Source organism: Falco rusticolus, chromosome 3 (assembly GCF_015220075.1).
Source record: "Falco rusticolus isolate bFalRus1 chromosome 3, bFalRus1.pri, whole genome shotgun sequence".
Classification (NCBI taxonomy): Eukaryota; Metazoa; Chordata; class Aves; order Falconiformes; family Falconidae; genus Falco; species Falco rusticolus.
In genome coordinates, this window is record NC_051189.1 from 12,214,733 (window position 1) to 12,235,770 (window position 21,038).

The 21,038-nt window shown below is 46.7% G+C and overlaps 1 protein-coding gene across 3 annotated transcripts in view; it reads right to left on the minus strand.

The window, feature by feature from the left end:
- Nucleotides 1-21,038, minus strand: part of ZC3H3 (zinc finger CCCH-type containing 3) — a 186,705-nt gene that overhangs the window by 38,094 nt on the left and 127,573 nt on the right. For all 3 annotated transcript variants that reach the window (XM_037378831.1, XM_037378832.1, XM_037378833.1), the window contains exons 5-8: nt 20,090-20,283; nt 7,723-7,804; nt 4,962-5,117; nt 2,430-2,499 (exon numbers count right to left, since the gene is read on the minus strand). In XM_037378831.1, coding sequence (XP_037234728.1) covers nt 2,430-2,499; nt 4,962-5,117; nt 7,723-7,804; nt 20,090-20,283 — 502 coding nt within the window. The remainder of the gene's footprint in view (nt 1-2,429; nt 2,500-4,961; nt 5,118-7,722; nt 7,805-20,089; nt 20,284-21,038) is intronic.

The window sequence follows — 21,038 nt, forward strand, 5'->3', positions numbered from 1 at the left end:
ACGCCATGGGACCCCTTTCCAGGGATTCTGCCCCCCTCAGCAAACCAGCTCTTCTGCAACAAGCGTCGGCACAGCCACTCCTTTTTAATTCAGTTTTAGTACCACAATGATGTTATCGTTATCATTGCCCGATTCCTAACTGGCAAGGTGCTGCTAAGGGGGAAAGGCTGAGTTTTCCATGCCATGCTGCAGCCATCATTCTCCATCTATCCACCCAAAATGGAGCTCAGAAGCCAAAAGCTTGAGGTCCTCCTTGAGGCACCAAGACACACTGGTGCTTCTGGAGGGGAAACTGAGGCCACAGCTCCACCAGCAAATTAAACATGTTGAAGAATATTCCTGGGTACCAAGACCAGTTGGCACAAACCTATCTGCATCCAGCCATTGCATCCTTTAGTGGAAACGGCTGCTGCCAAGTCACTGACTGCAACAGTTCCTTGGCCGTCTCCAACTCCTAAGTCTCACCCAGGTTTCTGCCCTGGGACCAAAAACAAGCTCTGGTACCTGCTGAAATACCATTTAACTCACCAGTACAGATGTAAGTCAACAGTCCCATGCAGTCTGGATGGATATCAATCCTTCGGCTCGGAGCCACAGGCTCTGAGCACGGTTGCATGCTCCCATTAGCACTTGCGTATCACTTACTCTGGTGAAAAGAAGTTGCTGGCCCCGTATCCACTCCAAATCTGCGTTAATTCTAACAATTCTAGATACACCAACAGCCAGTCCTTTTAAAAGCTTTCTTCTTTCTTGGCTTCTGGATTTCTGAAGTCTAACTATATGTTATAGGAAGAAAAAAAAGCCACAGCTTTTTTCCCTTCAATCAGTTCTCATCCTCATCCCTCTTTTGACATGCCATGAGTCAGGGAGTACAGCTGTCCCCAGTCTATCTCCTCTATTTTATATACTCATGATTAAGTGACTCTGAAGAGAGATACATGTAAAAAGCATATGGTGCTTTGTGTCTCGTTCAGAGCGACTCTGCTCACTGCAAGGATAACTTATGAGCTCCCCACTGACAACGAACGTGCCTTAGGCAAACGGAGGAAAAGGGAGACAAGAAAACTGTGCCCAAAGGCAAACACTGTTGGAAAAGGTCCTGTCCCAGATGCTGATGAGAGCCGATGTCCCATGGGTTAAATCCTTTACAGGTCAGTAATTGCGCTGTAACTACCTATGTGATGCTGTGGATGGGGAATGGAGGAAGGTGATACTTCAAGGGAGTGGGGAGAAGAACACGCTATAAGGACAATTCAAAGGGCACAGGCTAAATAACCAAAGCTTGAATAATTAAAAGCAGCGCTTTCAGATGTGGCTCAGGCGAGCTTCAGTCCCTGCCGCGCCCCAGGCACAGCTGTGAAAGCTTTGACAAAGCTACTTTCGACAAATGACATGTCAGAAATACAGCCAAGGGGGGCTGCAGGCTCCTCAAGTGACACAAAGAAGGACTGAGCCTTACAGGCTTCTCCAGGAAGACCAGTCCTCATTCGCATCCCGCTTTCTGTCACCTCCATCCTGACAGCAGAGCCTTGACACCAGAGCCGATCCCAAACCACTCCCCATGCAGTGACACTGCTCTCGCTGGTGTTTAATAGCCTGGTGGGATTAACCTTACTGCTGTTGTCTGGGTGATCCTTTGTCTGTAGCAGAGAAATGATCTTCCAAATCCGTCCAACAAAGCTGAAATGTAAATATGTGCTTGAAGCACATCCCAGCTAAACGAAGGACCCACAGCTACACTTAACCTTCAGCACCAACTTCGCCTCGGCTTCAACGCTTGAGGTCTCCAAAGCTACGTCCGACTGGAGATCCTAGCCACTGAACGGAGGTTAATCTGCTGAATTGTCAACTGATAATCACTAAAAGAAAACCTAATTATTTTTCCACCTCGGTCTGTGTAATAAAACCACAGAGACCCAAATAAAGGAAGTTGAAAACGAAGATGAACTCAAAAGCCGTTCTACTAGCCAGTTTCACTGCCTGGCTTTTTAGAAAGGTTAATTTATACCTCCAAGCTCTTGTATGTTAAAACATCCTCCTCTTCCTCCGACACCAGCACAGGGTGATTTAGAGGGAAGGGTGATCTTACGGAGGTAGCTAAGGATTAGATGCAACTAAACGTTACTCCCACGCTCTTTCTCTTCAGTCCCTGGAGTTTAAGCACTCCTTAACCCAACACGTCACCCAACACAGCCCTAGGTGTTTTGGTTTCCAATTCACTGTTTAATGCATTCATATACCAATTCACTGTGTCGTTTCAAAAGGCACATTTCGCTCTCACAACCCCATCATATGCCTGAACAGCTCGGCAAGCAAACTATAAATGAACTCTGCTGGAAGCATTCAATGAGGAAGACTTCCCCGCAACCACCAGCATAGGTCCGCTTGCTCACAGAGCCACACCGTGCTCAGTGGGAAGCCATACAGACCTTGTCTTTCGACACCTTGTGGGAAAACGAACAGGTCCCATCTGTCTTCTTGCACGTGCCACGGAGAAACCTGTAGATACACCAGAAGGAGAGGGTCAAGCATGAGATGGGTCGTACAACACGGGTTTTTAAACACCAAGCATCTGCCTTGCCCCATTACCACATCTGCCCCAAGGCCACAAATACACCTAACTGCTGCCAAGCTCACTGTTAAAGCCCATTTCACACCCTGAATCATCACAGAGTAGCTGATGCTTCCTGACAGATTGTGCTCTTTCATCATATTAGGCTGCTTATTAGTAGGTAGAGCAAAGCATGCACCCTGAGGTTCAGAAATGATGCTCCCAGAAGGAGAAAGATTCTTCCTAGAGCCCTGATTACACCAGATGCTGAATGAAGTACAAGGAGGAACTCCAGGTCTGAGTGGCCAACATCCAGGAGAAGCAGAGACAGGCACACAAGAGAAACTAAGATCCCAAAGCACATGAGGATGTTTGGACTCAGAAGTTTTCCTAGGAGCTACCAGTGTGACAGCAGATTAATAAAATACACGTTATCGTGGGAAGAGTGCTGGTCTGAACCCTTTCAAAGGAGACTCCAGGGGTACATGCTCTCAGCTGCACAGGCTTGCAGGGAGATTCTGGAACACAGAATATGCCTCCAGCTTTACTTATAAAATCTGGGTAAATTTAGAGCTGAGCATGGGGAGATTCATTAAAAAAAATAAAAATAATTCAGATTGGTTTGAAAAAAGTATAAATGGGAACATACAGACGTGAAAACCAGCTGGTTGATGGCAAAACAAGACACAAGATAATGAACGTTGTCCTCTAGTGACTCATGGAAATGGCACAGGATGGAAATCCAAAAGACCTTTGGGACCAGAAATTCCTAAAGCACACATGGAGCACAGCCCAAAACCAGACTTTGTCATGAACATAAGAAGAAGTAAGGATTCAAAGTGAGGAGTTAGTAGTTAGCATCCCTTGTCCTCTACATCACCAGAAATAATCCTGACCAGATACCTTGGACATACGAGCCTCAGTGTTCATGAAGATGTGTTAGGGAAGAATATGTGAAAGCAAGTGAAATCAGTTAAAAAATCAATAAATCACCTTTCCCTCCTGTATGGTCTCCCACTGAGCTTTGTGCAACCTCCAAATGATTGTAGCACAGCAGCAATTTTATGGAGAAATTACTCAAGGAGTTCATCAGTGGAGTTGGCTTTTCTACACTTTTTAAACGACTAATAATATAGTTTAATCAACTGTTGGGCAGGTATAATGAGCTGGCAACATGAATCAGTTCTCCTGTAATAAATTAGTGAGTCTTGTAGCTGCATGGCATCACAGGCTGAAGGATTCAAAGCTGCTGCATGGATCCGAGCAGATCTGAGAAATGCTGCTAGAAGAAATCACCCGGTGCATGGTCAGGGCAGGCTCTCAAGTCACTCAGCTCAGATCTGCACGGCGCTGGTATCTGTACCAGGTATACCCACGACCCACAAAATCATTCCAGTTAGATGGTGCCTTTGGGGACTGGCTAAATGTTTTAGCCTTTAAATACCACCTGGCAAACCTTGATGGCATCCTCAACCTGACAGCAGTAAGTACATCACTAAGGACTATTATTCTGGCTATATTTAAGCAAAGTTGATTTGATCTTATTATTAATTCTTTAAACACTACTCTGATTTTTTAGGTTTTTTAGAGCTTCTGTACTATGATATGGAAGGATACTTTCTACCTGTAAACATCCTGGTGATGGTATCCACCTCCAAAATGTGAAACAAATATTTCTGTAATCCCTACAGTCTGTCCACAATAACCAAAATGCGTGTATTTAACTTGGAGGCTAGTTGTGCAATGCTTTATTAGCATTAATAGATGTAAACTGCTGTGTAAATTTAGAGAAAAATTATCATAAAAGATTAAATAGACAATGATCCTCCGGTCTGGGAAGTTCAGACAGAGAGGGGAGGACTATATAGTTACAAATGGTGCCTAGAAGGTGATCACAGAATGACTTTTCCATCCATCTCAAGAGCCACGAGCGAGGAGGCACCCAGCACAACAGTTGAGCAGTCTGTTGCGGAAGCACTTTTCATGCAGTCCGTAATCCAGTTGTGCAACCCACTGCCATAAATACCATGTGTTGAAGAAAGGACTAAATAAGTTCACCCCAGAAAAAGAACTGCTGACTATTACATGACGATGGTTTGGTGGCAAACTCTAGCAATTGTAATGCAAACCCTGCTAGGCTGCAGGGCTTCACTGCCAGAAGCTGAGTGGTCCCAGCCAGGCGAAAGTGCCTTTCACCGTGTTCCTCATCTTCTCCTCCTGTAGGTACCTGCCAACCCAACAGTGCTGGGCAGACCCCAGGCCTGACCCAGAACAGCTGTCCTCATGGTCTTACATCTCTGTTATCAGGTTTTTTCCCTGGGGAGTATCACATGAGCAAGCACCAAAGCCAACCAATGGCTCAGCCTACTATGACAGACCAAAGCATTGCACTTGCTGTGTCCATCCATACCTGGTGCAGACGGCCACCTTCTCCGGATCATGAATGTAGGGGCAACTCTCCCCACGATTACACTTGCCGAAGCGGTTGTAGTACATACAGTATTCCTTCTTCTTTTTCTTCTGTTTAGCTTGACGAATGATGGCCAAACTCCGCTGAACAGCACGGCTAAACGAGAAAGAGAGACAGGGTCAGGAAACATCTCCAACTTCAACGCAACAATGACATAGAGAAGACAGGCCAACAGCACCTGAAATCACAGAGGAGCCCAAGTTTCACTTTGAAGAGACAGTGCGATATTAAGGAAGCTTGTGCCGGACCTAAGCTTTTAGGTCTTTGTGAGTTTTGGCCAGCTTAAACTTGAATCTTAAAAATGTTCAAGATGAGGCCTATCTCCCTGGAAACATCTGCACTAGGTACACAATCACCCCATGCAGCAGGCCAGGTTGTGACCAACCTCTTGGAAAGCACCTCTGCAGAAGACAACCCTGGGGAACAACAAGGCACCCAGGAGTCAGCCAGGCACCCTTGCAGTGATGACACCAACCACATCCTAGGCTGTATGAGTGGAACACAGCTGGGACGATGAGGGAGGGGACCTACCCCTCTATTTGGCATATGCAAGACCACAGCTGGGCACTGGGTCCAGTCTGGGGCTCCCAGTACAACAGTGATGGATGGCAGCACATTCAGCGCAGGCCACCAAGATGGTTGGGGCTGGAGCACAGGACATCTGAGCAGAGGCCATGGGCTCAGCAGGGAGGAGGCCAAGGGGATCTTACTGTCCTCCATGACTTCTTAATGGGATGGTGCGGAGAAGATGGAACCAGACCTTCTCAGAGACATATGCTAGGAGGACAAGAGGCCCTTTGGGGCAGGAGGAAGAACAGCTCTCCAGAGATCCCTTCCCACCTCCATAACCATGATTCTCTCCTATGATTCTATGAGCTTGGAGAGAGCTTCCTGCAGTTTTAGTGAGGCAGAAAACATTCTCTCCCATGCTGGGCTCATGCAGCACAGGATGCAAATGCTGAACAACTCAGAGGGCACTGCAGCATGTGTCCTGCCAGCTGGCCTGCTGCTATTCCAAGTCCTTCAAGTGGGCACCTGCTTATGGACCTCAGTGAGCGAGGGCCTATGTGACAGCCATGGGAACACAAGGTAACACCAAATATCAGAAAAACTTGCTATTGATTGCCTGGTACCCTAGAAGTTGCTTAAGGATATCGAAAGCTGCTTAGCACACATTTTTCATAAGCTTCCAGATGAAGAGGTAATTAATTACCTAGCAGCTATAGAGATATATGGGACCAGGAGGAAGAGGGGGAAGTGTTGAGATTTGGCTGAATTCAACACCATGGAGGTCATGTTTGATGTCTCTGAGCAGATAATTAAGATGATACAGCATGATTAACTCAAGTTTGCAGAAGATACGCTGCTCTGGATGGGGGCAAAGCAAGCCGCTCACCTTAGGTTCTCTGGGTAGTCGTATGTTTTGCTTCCTTAGAGACTAAGGATAAATATTTATATATACAATTACTTTAATACATGTATAATATATAAATATTATCTAATACTATGTATTTCCACAGTCTTGGTCCTCCTGGTGGAAGAAATACAGGTCTAAGGGTCACAATAGCATTACCCATGACAAATACTGGCTCAGGCAAACTACTTTAGGGGGGAACATGTATTTTTACCTCTGTCATTATTGGTTGTCTACAGCTCTTGGGTTAAAATGCAATAAGATAAAGACAACTTCACATAGCCAAAATGCTGAATGCAAAAGCCTCATTTCAGCATCAGAAATGTCACCACCTCTTTCATCACAAATGGCTTGGGGGGATACCAAGCCCCACCACAAACTGCTTCTTGGTACTTAAGGTGACCGCAAGGCAAGCCATGATACAGTATGGTAAGCATTTAAAAAAAGAATATTTCTTTGCTAAAAATTATGATATTGAAAAAAGGCTCTCCCTTAGTCAACATCTCTGCTACTTGTGATACCTGGCCAAGTCACCAGCACATCGACCTGCACAGAAAGCACTTGCAAGCTGGACTCCAGCAACAATTAACTCCAATAGCAGATTTTTAATTAGTTTATATTAGTGGCAGGACATGATAAAATAGAGCTAGAATCTGGCATTACATCTGTATACAGACATCTGGAACTGACACACTTCAGGAATAAATTTCAGAGCACTACTATTAAGAGGGACTTGTCTACAAATGCTCATACTTAAGGACACAATGATATGTAGCACAACTGTAGCATAAAAAAAAAAAGGCAAGAAGAAAGCTGGCAGGGCTTTGAACACCAACAACGTGCCATCTTTCTCCCATACACGGTGCTTTCCAGTTGCCACATGGCAAATTCCCGGTCTGTGGGTGGGACAGAGAGAAGGAAAACTGCAGTTTTGCTGGGTTAAATTTCAGGGCTTCTCAGCTGGGGGGAAAAAAACAAAATACCCCTTGAAAACACTACAGTTGATTTTAAAAGGGACTTTCCAAGCAGGAGTTGGCATTCTTTGCCTGCAGAAAGGTGTTGCTATCCATTAATAACCTTTCAAACCCTTTCGAAGCTGAAATCACAGCTTTCTGCTGAGCTTACAACCCCCTTGGAGCAGAGGCTGGGGGAAAAGCAGTGGCCAGAGCTTCACCAAATAAACAGCCAGTTAAATACACACATCTCATGCTTTTGACACCCTCCTGAGCATAAATCACATGCAGCATCCAGAGGGGGAGCACGCTATTCCTCCCTGCAAGTACAGACCTGGCGAAGTATCGGCTTGTAGCTGATCTGTTCAGGCAGCCGGATGGAGAAAAGCCAGGACTAGGCGTACAATGCAACCTCGCTGTTGAAAACAGAAAAGAAAACGTAAGTAGTTTCCTCAGAATCGAGAAATTTTGCAGGAATTCACACAGCCCTCAGTATCTTAATTTCACAAAAATGATCAGAGGGATGAAACACCTCTCCTATGAGGAAAGGCTGAGAAAACTGGGAGTGTTCAGCCTGGAGAAGACTCTGGGGAGACCTTACAGCCACCTTTCAATACTTCAAGGGAACTTATAAGAAAGATGGGGACAGACTTTTTAGCAGAGCCTGTAGTGATAGGGCAAGGGGGAATACTTTTAAACTAAAAGAGGGGGGATTCAGACTAGATAAAAGGAAGAAATATTTTATGATGAAGGCAGTGAAACACTGGCACAGGTTGCCCAGAGAGGTGGTAGATGCCCCATCCCTGGAAACATTCAAGGTCAGGTCGGACAAGACTCTGAGCAACCTGATCGAGTTGATGTCCCTGCTCATGGCAGAGGGCTTGGACTAGATGATCTTTAAAGGTCCCTTCCAACTCAAACCATTTGAGATTCTATGATCTTATTGCTTTATCCAACACAAGCAGCTCCCAGAGCCCAGACAGGTGAGGATGCTCTTTACAGACCTCCATGTTGCCGGCACCTCCAGAGCCGCCATGGTAAAAGGGCTCCTCGCCAGCTCTGAACACCACAGGGACCTTTCCCCTTGGCACCCAAACATGCCAAAAAAACTCTCCAGGCAACTCACACGCTTGTGCTATCAGTCCAGAAAATTTCCGCGCTTGGCTTGGCTGCTCCCTGCAGCCAGTGGGGGAAGCCCAGCGCTTGCTTCCAATACGTGCATGCACATAATTAAATTGTCCTTGACTGGCGTAGGAAAGAATGAATTGAAAATAAAGGCTGTGTATCAGCTTTCCAGGTGGTACGAGAGCGGCTCAGTCACTCACCTGCCAGCCCGGGCGTGTTGGGAAGTGAGTGAGCAGAATTTGATAGTGCGGCAGCGCGCTCTCCCCGCGTGCGAGCTGTCACTTGGGCTGCCGGCATCGGCAAAGCCCCATCTGTTCCTTCCGCAAATAAAAGCGATGGCGCAGGCGCAGTGTCAGTGTGGGCAGCACATGCCTGTCCATCAGAGGCATCGAGCAAGCTCTGTGCTACTCACTGGCAAGCGTGTTCAAGCTTGCTGGAAGCTCATTCCAGCTTGCCGCAAGCATGTCAAGTATCAACTGGGCATTTAAGCCACAATTGAGGGGTTTTCTGCATTTTATTTTTGGCTTCCCCCTCACTGCAGAGCTGTCTCGCTGTAGGAGCATCTTTTTTAACTAGTTTGAAGCGTTCAAATAAATGTACGTCAACTTTGGGTCGCTCCGAAGATGCTGCAGAGCATCTCTTAGCGAGGACTTAGGTTAAGAGGCCAGCGCATTCGAGCAAGGTTGACCTCCCAGCTGATGCAGGGAGAAAGACCCAAATTAAAGTCCAACCATTAGGGTAGGGATAGAGCATCCCCCAGCCCTCTGCAATTATGTTTAATGCTCCTTAAAGCAAGCTCAGCAGGATGGGCTATACCAGGAGCTGGCTCCCCAGGGCAGCAGACAATCTCTCTAAATATTTAATAGCCAGGCATAAAAGTGGACTCTCGGGGATGAACGCACTCCCATGCTTGTGTGCCACCCTTTTAGTTAAAGTGGCCTGATAACCACATCTTGGTTATCAGAAAGGAGGAATCTCTAAAGAAATAAATAAAGAGGTAAATAAATAAAGGGTGCAACAGCCGCATGCCACTGGGTTTTAATTTCTATATAGCAAAAATACATCCATATCATAATGTTTTTTTGCCCAGCTTTTATCTTCTGGCAAGAAGTTATGCTATTATACATGGAGAGGCGATGCACATCTCCCATTACCGGCTCTTGCTGTGAATTAACTCACAGCCTGGAGGCAGTTTAACTGCCCGAGAGAGTCAGTCCCATCCACAGCAAAATCCAGGCAAGATGCAGCCATCCAACATGTTGACCAGGTCCTGCAAAGCATCAGACTGGCAGCTGACAAAGAAACTCTTCATCCACACTTTCCCACCACCTAATTACTCACCCTACATGCAAATCCTCCCTGAACTATTAGAAAACCACCTAAATATTTACCCAGGAGGAGAGAGCCCAGCAGCTGCGTAACGCTGCTGGTTAAGAAGCTCCATAACTACACATTTTGCCATCAACTGGGATTTACAGTGAAAACTCAAACTCTGGCATGATAGTATTTTTAGAAGCTTTTGCATTGTGCAAAAAGAAGTTTAAATACAAGCCAGGCTCTGTGAGCATTAAAGAAGCAAGGCAGGAGATGCAGGAGAGCGGATTTGATGCCTCAGACTTTTAGGAAGGTCCAAAGAGCCCATGTTTTGATTTTTTGAGTGGTTACCAACTCGAGGATGACCACAGAACAGCTACCAAGAGATCTGCATTAATAAATACACAGCATCTGATATTTTGAAGACAGTGGAAATTCCAAGTGTATCTGAATCAGGATATTCAGTGTGTATTCAGGGTATATTATCAAAGTAACCCACGCAGCGTGAAACCAGAGCTGGGCAAAAGACACCAGAGGACTGGATAAGGGTTAAATTAAAAAATGAGGAGTTGAAATTTGCTGCAGTCTGGACTAAATTAAACAAAAAAACAAAACGATGCCTCCAGAGCTTGACTGATCCCTGGGAATCTCATTTAGTCCAGACATAACACGTTTTTATTTTGCAGGTCAGATGCCAGCCCCAAATCCATCCTGTTCTTCTCCCGAGTTACTCTCCAAACTGAGAGAGCATCAGGACTAGGACAGAGCAGTGCTGTCGGATCAGGAGAGCAACTCGCACATCCCACATCATGCTTTCCTGTGTATTGCAAATGTCCCTTGCTGCAGAGATTTAAGTAAGTGGCATGGCAAGTTCCTCCCCTGTGCATGCTCAAAGGCAGTGGGAACAACAGGGGTAGGAAAAAAAAAAGAAGGAAAAAAGAAAAAAAAAGAGCTGCTGGGGAGAGCATCAAGAACTGCACATTAAGGGCTTTTTAACTGATTACACACAGCACAGCGGCATCAGGCTTGATATTTTATACCCTGCATCAGGGACAGGTGGTTTTCTCTCTCTGCGTTTTTTTTCCTTTTCCTTCTTAATGATTTAGCTGGTTTGAAGCGCATCATCTGTAAGGAAATACATAGCCCGTGCAAATGGGGATGTTTCTCTTAATGCATCATCCCAACCTGACACTGGCTGCTCCGGCGGCTCTCGGTGTTATCAAGCGCGAGTGTTGAGAAGTGATTGTTGTACCTAACCCAGTCGTGAGACTCAACGCATCTCTCCGGAGGGAGCGGGAGCTGTCATGTTCATTAAATGCATGATTACAGCTATGATTAATAGCGGGGGCTACAGTCTAACTCCTTTTTTTCATCCTGCTCCTCTGAAGGAATCCACAGCCAAGCAGTCCCATGGTGTTTTCTGCAGTGTTCGCCTCCTGCTTGAAATTCCAGCTTTTGATGGAAAAGGGGAAAGAGGCACAATTTATCCCTGTCAAAGGCTCCACAACTACAAGTGCTTAAAACGAGCAGGTCAGATGCTGCACCCCTCCACCAACATCTGTACATTAATTAGGACTTCCCCACCCCCACCCCCCACCCCCCCACCCCCCCCCAAAACACAGCTCAAGGCTCAAGGCTGTCCATCTCCTGCACCCTGATCCTTCTCCTCCAGGGAAAGGTTGGCAGAGATTTGCTTTGGCAACCGCATTTGGGAGCAATGCTTGGTGCTTTCCAGCATGCCTATGTGGGGAGAGGGATGCTTCCATCCAGCTCCAACACCTCTGCTCAGCCTTCTCTCACCCAAGGGCTTGCGATGCAAAAAATGCACACTGAAAACACCACTTGAAATTTTCCTTTGCCATTAAAAATCGGCTGCAAATATCGCAGGGAGGGAGTGCAGTTAATTATTACCTGCTTAATTATTTAGGAAGGACTTTATTGCTCCTAGGGCATAGCTCAAGGACCAGGACCTCATCATGTGGAAAGGTTTGTTTGTGTATCTTATCTAGTAATTTATTTTTTATACAGTGGAAAGGCTGTGGAAAACTGAAATAGCCTAAAAAAAAAGAGAGAACTTGCAGAGCCGGAGTGCATTGGGGCCAGCAGATGCACAAGAGGGTTAGGACATTGTTAGAGTGACGGCCAGCACCAAACCCATTGCTGCCCATCTGCTTCAACTTCCCCAAACCAAGGATAATTTATGGAAATCTTACACAGGGAGAGAAATAGCCAGGGCTTTGCCCGAGTGAGAGCAGCTAGCAGGCAATCAGCTCTACCGGCCAGTGCTCCAACCCAAGGATGATCGTAACAGGGTCATCCCAGCTTGCGTTAATTTTTGCTCATCAAGGGAAGGGGTTTTGCCATTAGCTGCACTCACATCAGCTCAGCCTGTTTCAACATGACCTTGGCACCCAGGAAAGGCTTCCTTTAACCATGCCGGCTCCTTTAATGGGTCCCATTATAGCCCCGCTTCGCCTGCCACGGCACAGCAGCCTACTTCAGAAACAGCCAAGCGATTCATTTTGTGAGGCTCTCCGCTTTATTGCTGAACAAAAAGTTTTGAGGCTGGCACTCGGGGAAATTTATTTCTTTAATTATTATTCATTTAAGTGGGTTCCACTGTTTCAGATGATCAGCACTAGCAGCTGCTGGGGGTAATTTATTTTCCTCACTGGACAGCAGAAGCCCTCACTCTCTAGAAGGTAACAGCAAAAGAAGGGATGAGCTGCCACTACACGAGTGGAGCTTTTCACGTTTTCCTGTCTGATCACACCCCAGCTCCTAACAGGAACATGCATGTTCCTGGGTCAGGCGGTCACGAGTGTTTTATTAGTGAACCAACCTCAATTAATGAAGCACACTCCAGGCTGGTTGTTGTTGTACGAGCAGATCCTTGCAAGGAGCCTGGAGTGGCTGCTGTGGGGCATCTTCTTAGCTCTGCAAGCTCTGGTCTACACCAGTGCTGGATCCAGTGGTGCTCCTCAAGGACATCTGGTCCCTGCCCACCAGCACCTGTAATCCCACAGTTGAAGGACTGAGCTCAAAAGGAACAAAGGGACAGTAATCCCAAAACCAAGGGATTGAGGTTGATGGGGCCAAGGAATTCTGCAATCCCAAAGACAAGGGACTGAGACTGAAGGTACCATGGAATTGAGCTAAAAAGGGGTATGGGATTGAGCAATCCCAAAAACAAGGGATTGAGACTGAAGGGGCCAAAGGATTGAATGCAAGAGGGATAAGGGACTGAGCAATCCCAAAACCAAGGGATTGAGCTTGAGGGGCCAAGGGAGTGAGCTCAAAAGGGGTAAGGGATTGAGTAATCCTAAAACCAAAGGACTGAGATTGAATGGGCCAAGGGATTGAGCAATACCCAAACCAAGGAATTAAACCCAAAAGGGGTCAAAGGGATTAAACTCAACAGTGGTAAGGAATTGAGTAATCCTAAAACCAAGGGACTGAGCTCAAAAGGAGCAAGAGATTGAGCAATCCCAAACCCAAGAGATTGAGATTGAAGGGGCCAAGGGATTCTGCAATCCCAAAGACAAGGGACTGAGCTCAAAAGAGGTCAAGGCATTAAACTCAAAAGGGGTAATGAACTGAGAAATCCCAAAGCCAAAGGACTGAGTTCAAAAGGGACCAAGGGATTAAGTTCAAGGAGGGCAAAGGATCAGGCAATCCCCAAACCAGGGAATTCAGTTTGAGGGGACTGAGCACAAGCCAGCCCCAGCACAGCACAAGTGACACCAAAACCAGCTGAAACCTGAGGAAAGCAACACTCCAGTTTTCACTGCTCTCACACCTTGGTGCATTGGGTTGGCCTCTCCTCCACCAGCTTCTTTCTTACTCTGCCACCACCTGGTCCCAACACATTCCAAGTGTTTTGCAGACAGAAAGGAAGAAAGCTGAGGCCATGATCAGCAAACTGCATGATCCCAATACTGCAGATTGGGATGCTCCCAGGTGCCAGATGAGCTGCTCTAACAGCCACAGACTGGGGGAAGAGGCAAAGCATAGCACACCGGGGTGAACACCCCCCAATTCCTATTTGAACACCTGCACTAAAAGTGCCACCAAGCAGAGGTGGCAGAGGATGGGTGGTGAAAATGTTCCAATCTTAAATCCCTCCTTTCCTTTTTAAAAAAGCTGAGTGGCTCAGAAGAGGAAGCATCATTTACGCAAGTCCTCAGCCAGCCCAACTATACAGCTGAACACTTTATCATCCTTGCAAACGTGAAAAGTGTGTTTCTGTGGCGCTCAGCACTTCTAAAATTAGTTGGTAAACAAGGAGCCGAGAGCGCAGTTTCTTGCAGTGCTTGGCTCCCTGTGCCGTGGTTATATTCCTTCTCCTTTCACTGAGCATGGAGTTCTCCCACTGCATCTGAAATCATGTTCATGAGCATCAGTTATCCATCTTCAGCGTGATGCAGCAGAGGAGCTCGCATCTTCAGTCTCCTCAGCTGTACACTAGATGCTGTCACAGCAGGGTGGGGAAACTGAGGCAGGAGGGGCTGTTATGCAGCAGGATGGAGACAGGGATTGGTTTAGATGCAAAGAAAGACCCCCAGCCATGGAAGGCTGAACTTAAACACGTGTTTCAAAATAATTTGCTCATCTGTGGTCAGGGCCACGATCGCAGCTGTATTGGGAGATGTGCATTAGCAGCTCAGGAGAACTTAAAGGTTCCTCTTAAACCCCCACCTTTAAGAGCTCAGCAACCATGGCTGTCTCCAAGACTTCTGGATCCTACCGTTGTAGAGAAAAACTGAAAACTACCAATAAATAAAATCACACCGCTTGAGGGGCTGGCTGCCACCCGTGAGCATTCCCCCAGCAGGTGAAGCCCAGGCACACTACAGTGTCCCCAAAGCCACCAGCCTTCTGTCCCACTGGGGCTCCTGCAGGCTTCCCAGGAGGTAAAACCTCAGCAGAGGATGAGAAAGTCATGCAGGTGAAGATCTGCCCATGGAAAGCAGCCTGGACACCAGCAAAATGCCACTGGAGGCAGCCCCAGACCAGGGTGTGCAATACCTCTCACTGCAGCAGCGGTGGCTCGTGCCTAGATTGGGGTCAGGGCTGCTTTCCGGACAATGTCAAACCTCAATTTGGTTTCTGCTGCTTTCAATCTTGTACAGGGCTGTGCTTTTTTTTTTATTTTCCCTTTTGAATTTCTTTGTGAAATGCTTTATTGCCAGGACCTTTTGCTTCTTTCCCTAATTTCATAGAAATTCCTCAAGTACCTGAATAACATCTTAGCAGCTGTAGAAAGAAATGAAGGAAAGGATTGTTGTGAGCAGAGAAACCCAATTATTACGCTTGCTCAATTAATTGCAACGTATCGAATACTTTCCACACCATGCCGCTGCCTATTTTCTAATAATTCTGCAAAGTGAAAAATACGTTGTTTCAGAAATACTAGTTATCCCAGGGATAAAGAGCTTTTCCATGTTTGATACTGCATCTTTGTCCTGTACAGGGGCAAGGAGCAGGGGTGGAGCCCTGCGTTTGCAGGTAGATGTCTTCTTCTGAGCCTTTTCCATTCTTGCTCAAGCAGCTGAGTACACTGAGTACTGGTACATCTGAGTACTGAGGTACATCTGAGCTCACTGGCCAGCTAGGAAGGCAAGAAGTCTTTTTTTATTTCCACATTTTATCCGCAGTGCTCAGGAGACAAGCTCAGAACTTCCAGCAAGCCCTCTGGGAGCAGACCCACACATGTGATGAGAGCACAGTTCTCAGCAGCTGCATGGACCACTGCGATGCCCCAAAACACGAACCATTCCGGGGAGCTTCTTTATGCTCAAAACACCTTCAGAAACTTTTCCTGGGTTTGCAATGACGCTTTCTTTGCCCCCAAGCCAGGTGTCCCCCATGCCATGCCACCAGTAATAAAGCAGGTTGCAGACGAACCATGGCAAAACCCCTACTCTTCCCCTTGCTCCGGGAGATGGATGAGTTGCTTTATTGCTCCTGGTAGCCCCAGGATTGACCCCAATACAGCACAGGGCTGCAGGAAGTGCATCCACAGGACAAAATTTTAGCTCACCACCAGCATCCATCAGTAAATCAGCTGGTGGGGATGGTATGACAGTGCAGATGGATCAGTTGCAGCGACTAGCATCATGTTTCTTATTGTAGTTGGGCCACGAAGAGACAAAATACCAACCCAATAAATTCAGGCAAACAACAGAATTATAACCCACTGTAAGTAAACTCCAAGCTATTAAACTGTCAGGAGTGTTTCCCATCTCTCTGCTACCCCAAACACACAGCGTCTGGCACTGGAAGGGAAAGCAAAAGCTGTTTTTTTCATCTTTTAAATAAACTCTGTCAAGTGTTGAAAACACAGAGCATTGAGTAAACATGTGAAGGCTCATACCCAATAGCACACACAAATCTTCTGCCCTGCCAGCCCCAGTTATTGTAAAGCAAGAGACATCAGTATCTGTTGAATCCATCCTTGCAAAGGAGGATGAATCGTATCAAGAGCTGAAAGATGACATGAAAATACTGACACATACCAGTTAACTAGGGCTTTATAGTTACAAACCCAATGTGCTGCATGGCAGGGGGAAGGAGACTACAGCAAAAGAAGAAGTATCTTAAAAAAAAACAACTAATGAGATGGGTTTCTATTTTATAGAAAATAACCCTGGAAGGGACCTTCTGTCCCAAAATGGAACTAATTAAACCTGTTTCTCTAAACAAGACCTTGCTAAAGGACGTGGTACCAGTGGGGAAGAAAAGATGTGGGGATATCACATCTGCTCCGTGCCCCGTCACCCCTGATAAAACCACAATGGGGAGCAGCTGCCTTCTCACCACCAGCCAGGAGGTCTGACCTGCTAACCTTGAGGCAACTGCACATCTCCATGAAAGTATCATTTTAAAACTGAGATCAAAAAGGAGGAAAAGCATCCATAAAAGTACCCAGTGCTTGCTGGTGCACACTCATCCTGTGCCTGTTACTGATCCTTTGTTTCTTAAAGCTGCTTTAGGTCACCTCCGCAAACTAAATCCCTTGAAAAACATCACAGTTTCCTTGCAAGGCTTGAGCCCCAGGGCTCTCCCCATACCCCAAATGCCCCCCAGCAAAACCCCAAGAGCAATGCTGATGCCTGAATTTGCAAAAAACCTCCTGTCATACCACTGGCTCAACTGCTCTTCCAGAAATTGCACTCTGAGCTAGTGTTTCTCTGCTTGGTCCCAGCCCAGCGGTGGATATACATGGACAGGCTGAATCCATCAGCCTTTGCTGAGTTGCCTGTGCGTGACTTTGCTCTTTCCCAGTGACCAGACAAATTTAGAGACTTTCTTGCACTTAGATAAATGAAAAAAACCAATAGCCTGGAAAGCATTTTAAATATGGAATGTGCAATATTTGGGCTTGGGAAAGGCTGTCTCGGTGCTCCAAACAGCAGCAGAAATAGTGATTTAAGCACAAAGGTGGACAGTCAAGTCCTCCCACTATCTCCTAGCACCCAAATTAAAGTCACCAATGTGTTGACTACAAATTAGGCAGCAGCTTGAGTCAAGTCCACCTCCTTGCTGCAAGGCAGGTCCTATTCCAACTGTATCCTCGCCGAACTGTTCTTTAAAAAATCCCAATAATGGAAATTTCAGAGTCAACACAGCCAACTTAATCCAGCACTTCATAATCCTCATCCTTTGAAAGCTCTCCCTGCACCCTTCCTGAAAAAGTTTAAACCCTTTGGTTTTTTGGCTGTCATGGACAAGACATCCTTCCCCTTTGCTTGGCAGCTCTTCATGAACTTGGGCACCTGCAGCCCCTCCATCACAACCTCTTCAGATGGCACAGACCCAGGTCCTCCACCTTTCCAGTCCTTCCAGCCATCACTTCTCTCCTGGACCCTTCCCAGTGGTCCAAGTCTGTCCCAAAATCTGGCCCAAAAACCAGATCTAGTATCTTCCCTGCCCATGTCTTGGAGGTTTCATAAGACTTGTAGAATCATAGAATGGTTTTGGTTGGAAGGTACATTCAAAGATCATCTAGTTTCAATCCCCCTGCCACAGGCAAGGGCACCTTCCACTAGGCCAGGTTGCTCAAAGCCCTGTCCAACCTGACCTTGAACACTTCCAGGGATGGGGCATCCACAGCTTCTCTGGGCAGCCTGCTCCAGTGTCTCACCATCCTCACAGCAAAGAATGTCCTAATATCTAGTCTGAATTCCCCCTCTTTTAGTTTAAAACCATTCCCCCTTGCCCTATCATTACAGGCCCTTCTAAGAAGTCTCTCCCTCTTTTTTATAAGCTCCCTTTAGGTACTGGCAGGCTGCTGTAAGGTCTCCCCGGAGCCTTCTCTTTTCCAGGCTGAACAACCCCAACTCTCTCAGCCTGTCTTCATAGGAGAGGTGCTCCAGCCCTCTGATCATCCTTGTGGCCCTCCTCTGGACTCGCTTTCTTGTTAGGTTTCAATCCTTTTCTTGCACTCCAGCAAGATGTTTGCTGCCTTCGGTGACACCTTCAACATGTGGGGATGGTGCTTATGGCAGAACCACCCATGAGTTGGTTTTGTGCAGCTGACTGCAGTGACTTCGGAAAATCCCACTGCCATTAGCAAAGGTCTTGACATCGCTGACATCAGGATTTGCTTGGTTTACAAACCCCTGAGCTCACTTCATTGCCTTTTTTTCCATGCCTCTAAAGGCTGATCCTTGCCCATCCTCCTCCAGATGCAGCACCAAAGCCAAGGATGTAACAGCTCGCAGGTAGGATTGCAGACTCCAGAACAAACCATATGGACGCAAGCTCATGAGTGTGCACATACTTATTTGCAGAGCCAGCAACAAGGAGGATGTCACAGGCCAGTCAGCCACCAAAAATCTGTCCTGAGCAGAGCTGAGTTGCAAAAACACCCGCAAACTGTCCTCAAACCGCTGCCAAGCATCCCTTTAATGCTCTCAGAAGGGAGATTACCTGAAAGTAATGTTCCATCGGCTCCGCGCCCCTTTGGACACCGCAGCATCTTCATCTCTGCCATCATCTGCAGGCGTCTTCGTTTCCCATCCCTGGGTGGCCAGGGCAGCTAATCCGCGGTTTAAGCTAAATCTCTGCCCTCCTCCCTGCCAGCAATGATGTGCAGTAAGGATTTATCATCACTGGCCGTCCCTCTTCTGGCTGCCTCTCGTTTCCCTCTCCACTTTCCGGCTGTGTGCAAGCGTCAGGGGGGAGTTATTTACTCTTTATTGAGATATTGCTGTTTGCTCCTAATTTTCCTCATGCTTTTCAAACTTCCCAGAGCTGCTCAGCTCTCCTGCTGATGGGATTTTTGTGTCTGCAGAAAGCTCCTTCCCTCCCTAATCCTGTTCTTTGTGGGTTTAAACCTCCCCAGGACGCCCCATAACACTCACATCAATTGGGGTGCAGGTGGTTTCAGAGGCTGCACCTCTCAACGACACTGCACTATTTATTGCCTCTCTTCATCCACTTTCCCACCGTACATAAAATGACTTTGGCATTAAATTGCCTCCTTTATAGCATCATCCACGAACATACTCATCTCTGCACACTTCGTCCTTCCAGCAAAGAAAAACAATAGCACAAAGCCATTGGCTTTGCCTTTCCCAGTTTAACTGTCCCCAAAATTTGTCAATAAAGTAGTTATGGAGCAAAAATATTTGACCCCAAGTAGAAATTTAAAAAAAAAATACTTTGAGCACAGTTAAAAAACTGGTCTTTCCCAAGAGCCACACTTGAGGCATCAAGTACAGGAGGAGCTAAACCACAAATTTAATTGAAGCTAAATGTAAAGCCGGTAACTGTGTCAAAATGCCTGTTTCACAGTTATCTGCAGAATGATCCTCCCAGATTTTCTTAGGTCAATATTGAATGTAATTTGATAAGCATCTCAAATAGGTTTAATCTTGTGGTGGCACCTGAAGCCGCCCAAGATTTTGCTCAAGTTAAAAAAAGAAACAAGTTTAATGGTGCATCTCTACAAGCTTAAACTAAGCCTGAGTGAAGAAAAGCCTCCACTTTCTTAAATCTTTCATTTCATCTAAAAGCTTCAGTGCTTTTGTAAAGCAAGAAGAGCTGGGGGATGCACTTTGGCACCGATGGGATATCCATCACCTTTGCATCTGGGCTCCTGCAAGGCCAGAGGATGAGTTGCAACACATGGGCTGGGAATAAGCATTTAAAAGTCCCTGTGGGTGGCGGTTAATTCTGGTTGTAGTACTTGGAACGCTGAAGCTGGGACTTCAATGGATTTTGGACGCAGATGGGGACAAATTCTTGCTGCTCACCTGCTCTGCCAGGGCTCTTGGTGCTCAGGTCTCTGCCCCGGCCAGGGGTGCTGGAAGTCTTGGAGAGTTTATTTGCCGATACTCGGTACATCACCCCACCAATGCAGCAATAGCCTTTGCTCCTCCATCTCTGTTGCACGTGCTGGGACTTGCCGCCTTGAGGTGACAGGCGTGTTTGGTTCAGTAGCGGGGATCTACAAGAAAACATAAGCCAAGGTAAGCCCAAACTATGGATGATATTGCAAGGAGCTGCTGCTTCGTGAGCAAACCCTCAGCTATCTGAGGATGGAGGTGATGCAGCAAGGAACCAGGGATGCTCTTGCTGTAGACAGAGGAGATGCTCTGATCCCCTGTGATTTACACCAAAAAACCCCACAACTTCAAGGACTGTCCTCCTGCTACTCCCTCCCCCATGCAACAAAAAGCCTTTTATTTCTCTCAGCTCACCCACAGCAGTGCTGCAGAAGGGACCACGTGTTGAAGGTCAACTCCACGCCCAACCGCAGCCTGCTAGGACACAGCAAAGGTGTTTGTCCCTAAACTCTGCAGGTGTTTCCTATAGGCCCCAATGCCTCGCAAATGGCACAGCTTTGATCCGCACTGCTGGTATGTACTTCTGAATAGGCAGCCTGGTGCATCCAACACAGTATTCAGGTGAGGCCACACAGCCACGGCTGATGCCTCATCTCACACCCTTGGCTTGCAGCTCCAGCCCCAGCAGCAAACATAAAAAGAAACGTGGATGCGGTCCCACGAGGGAATCAGCAATGTGGGATCTCCCCTGAGCTGAGCCAATTCATGGAGCTCTACAAGCTTTGGTATTTTTGGTAGCATTGTTATTAGGTACTATAACTTTTATGTTACTATTTTGCCCCCAAAATATTGTTCCCCAGGGCTCAGTACTGGGGCTAGTCCTGTTTAATATCTTTATTGATGATCTGGATGAGGG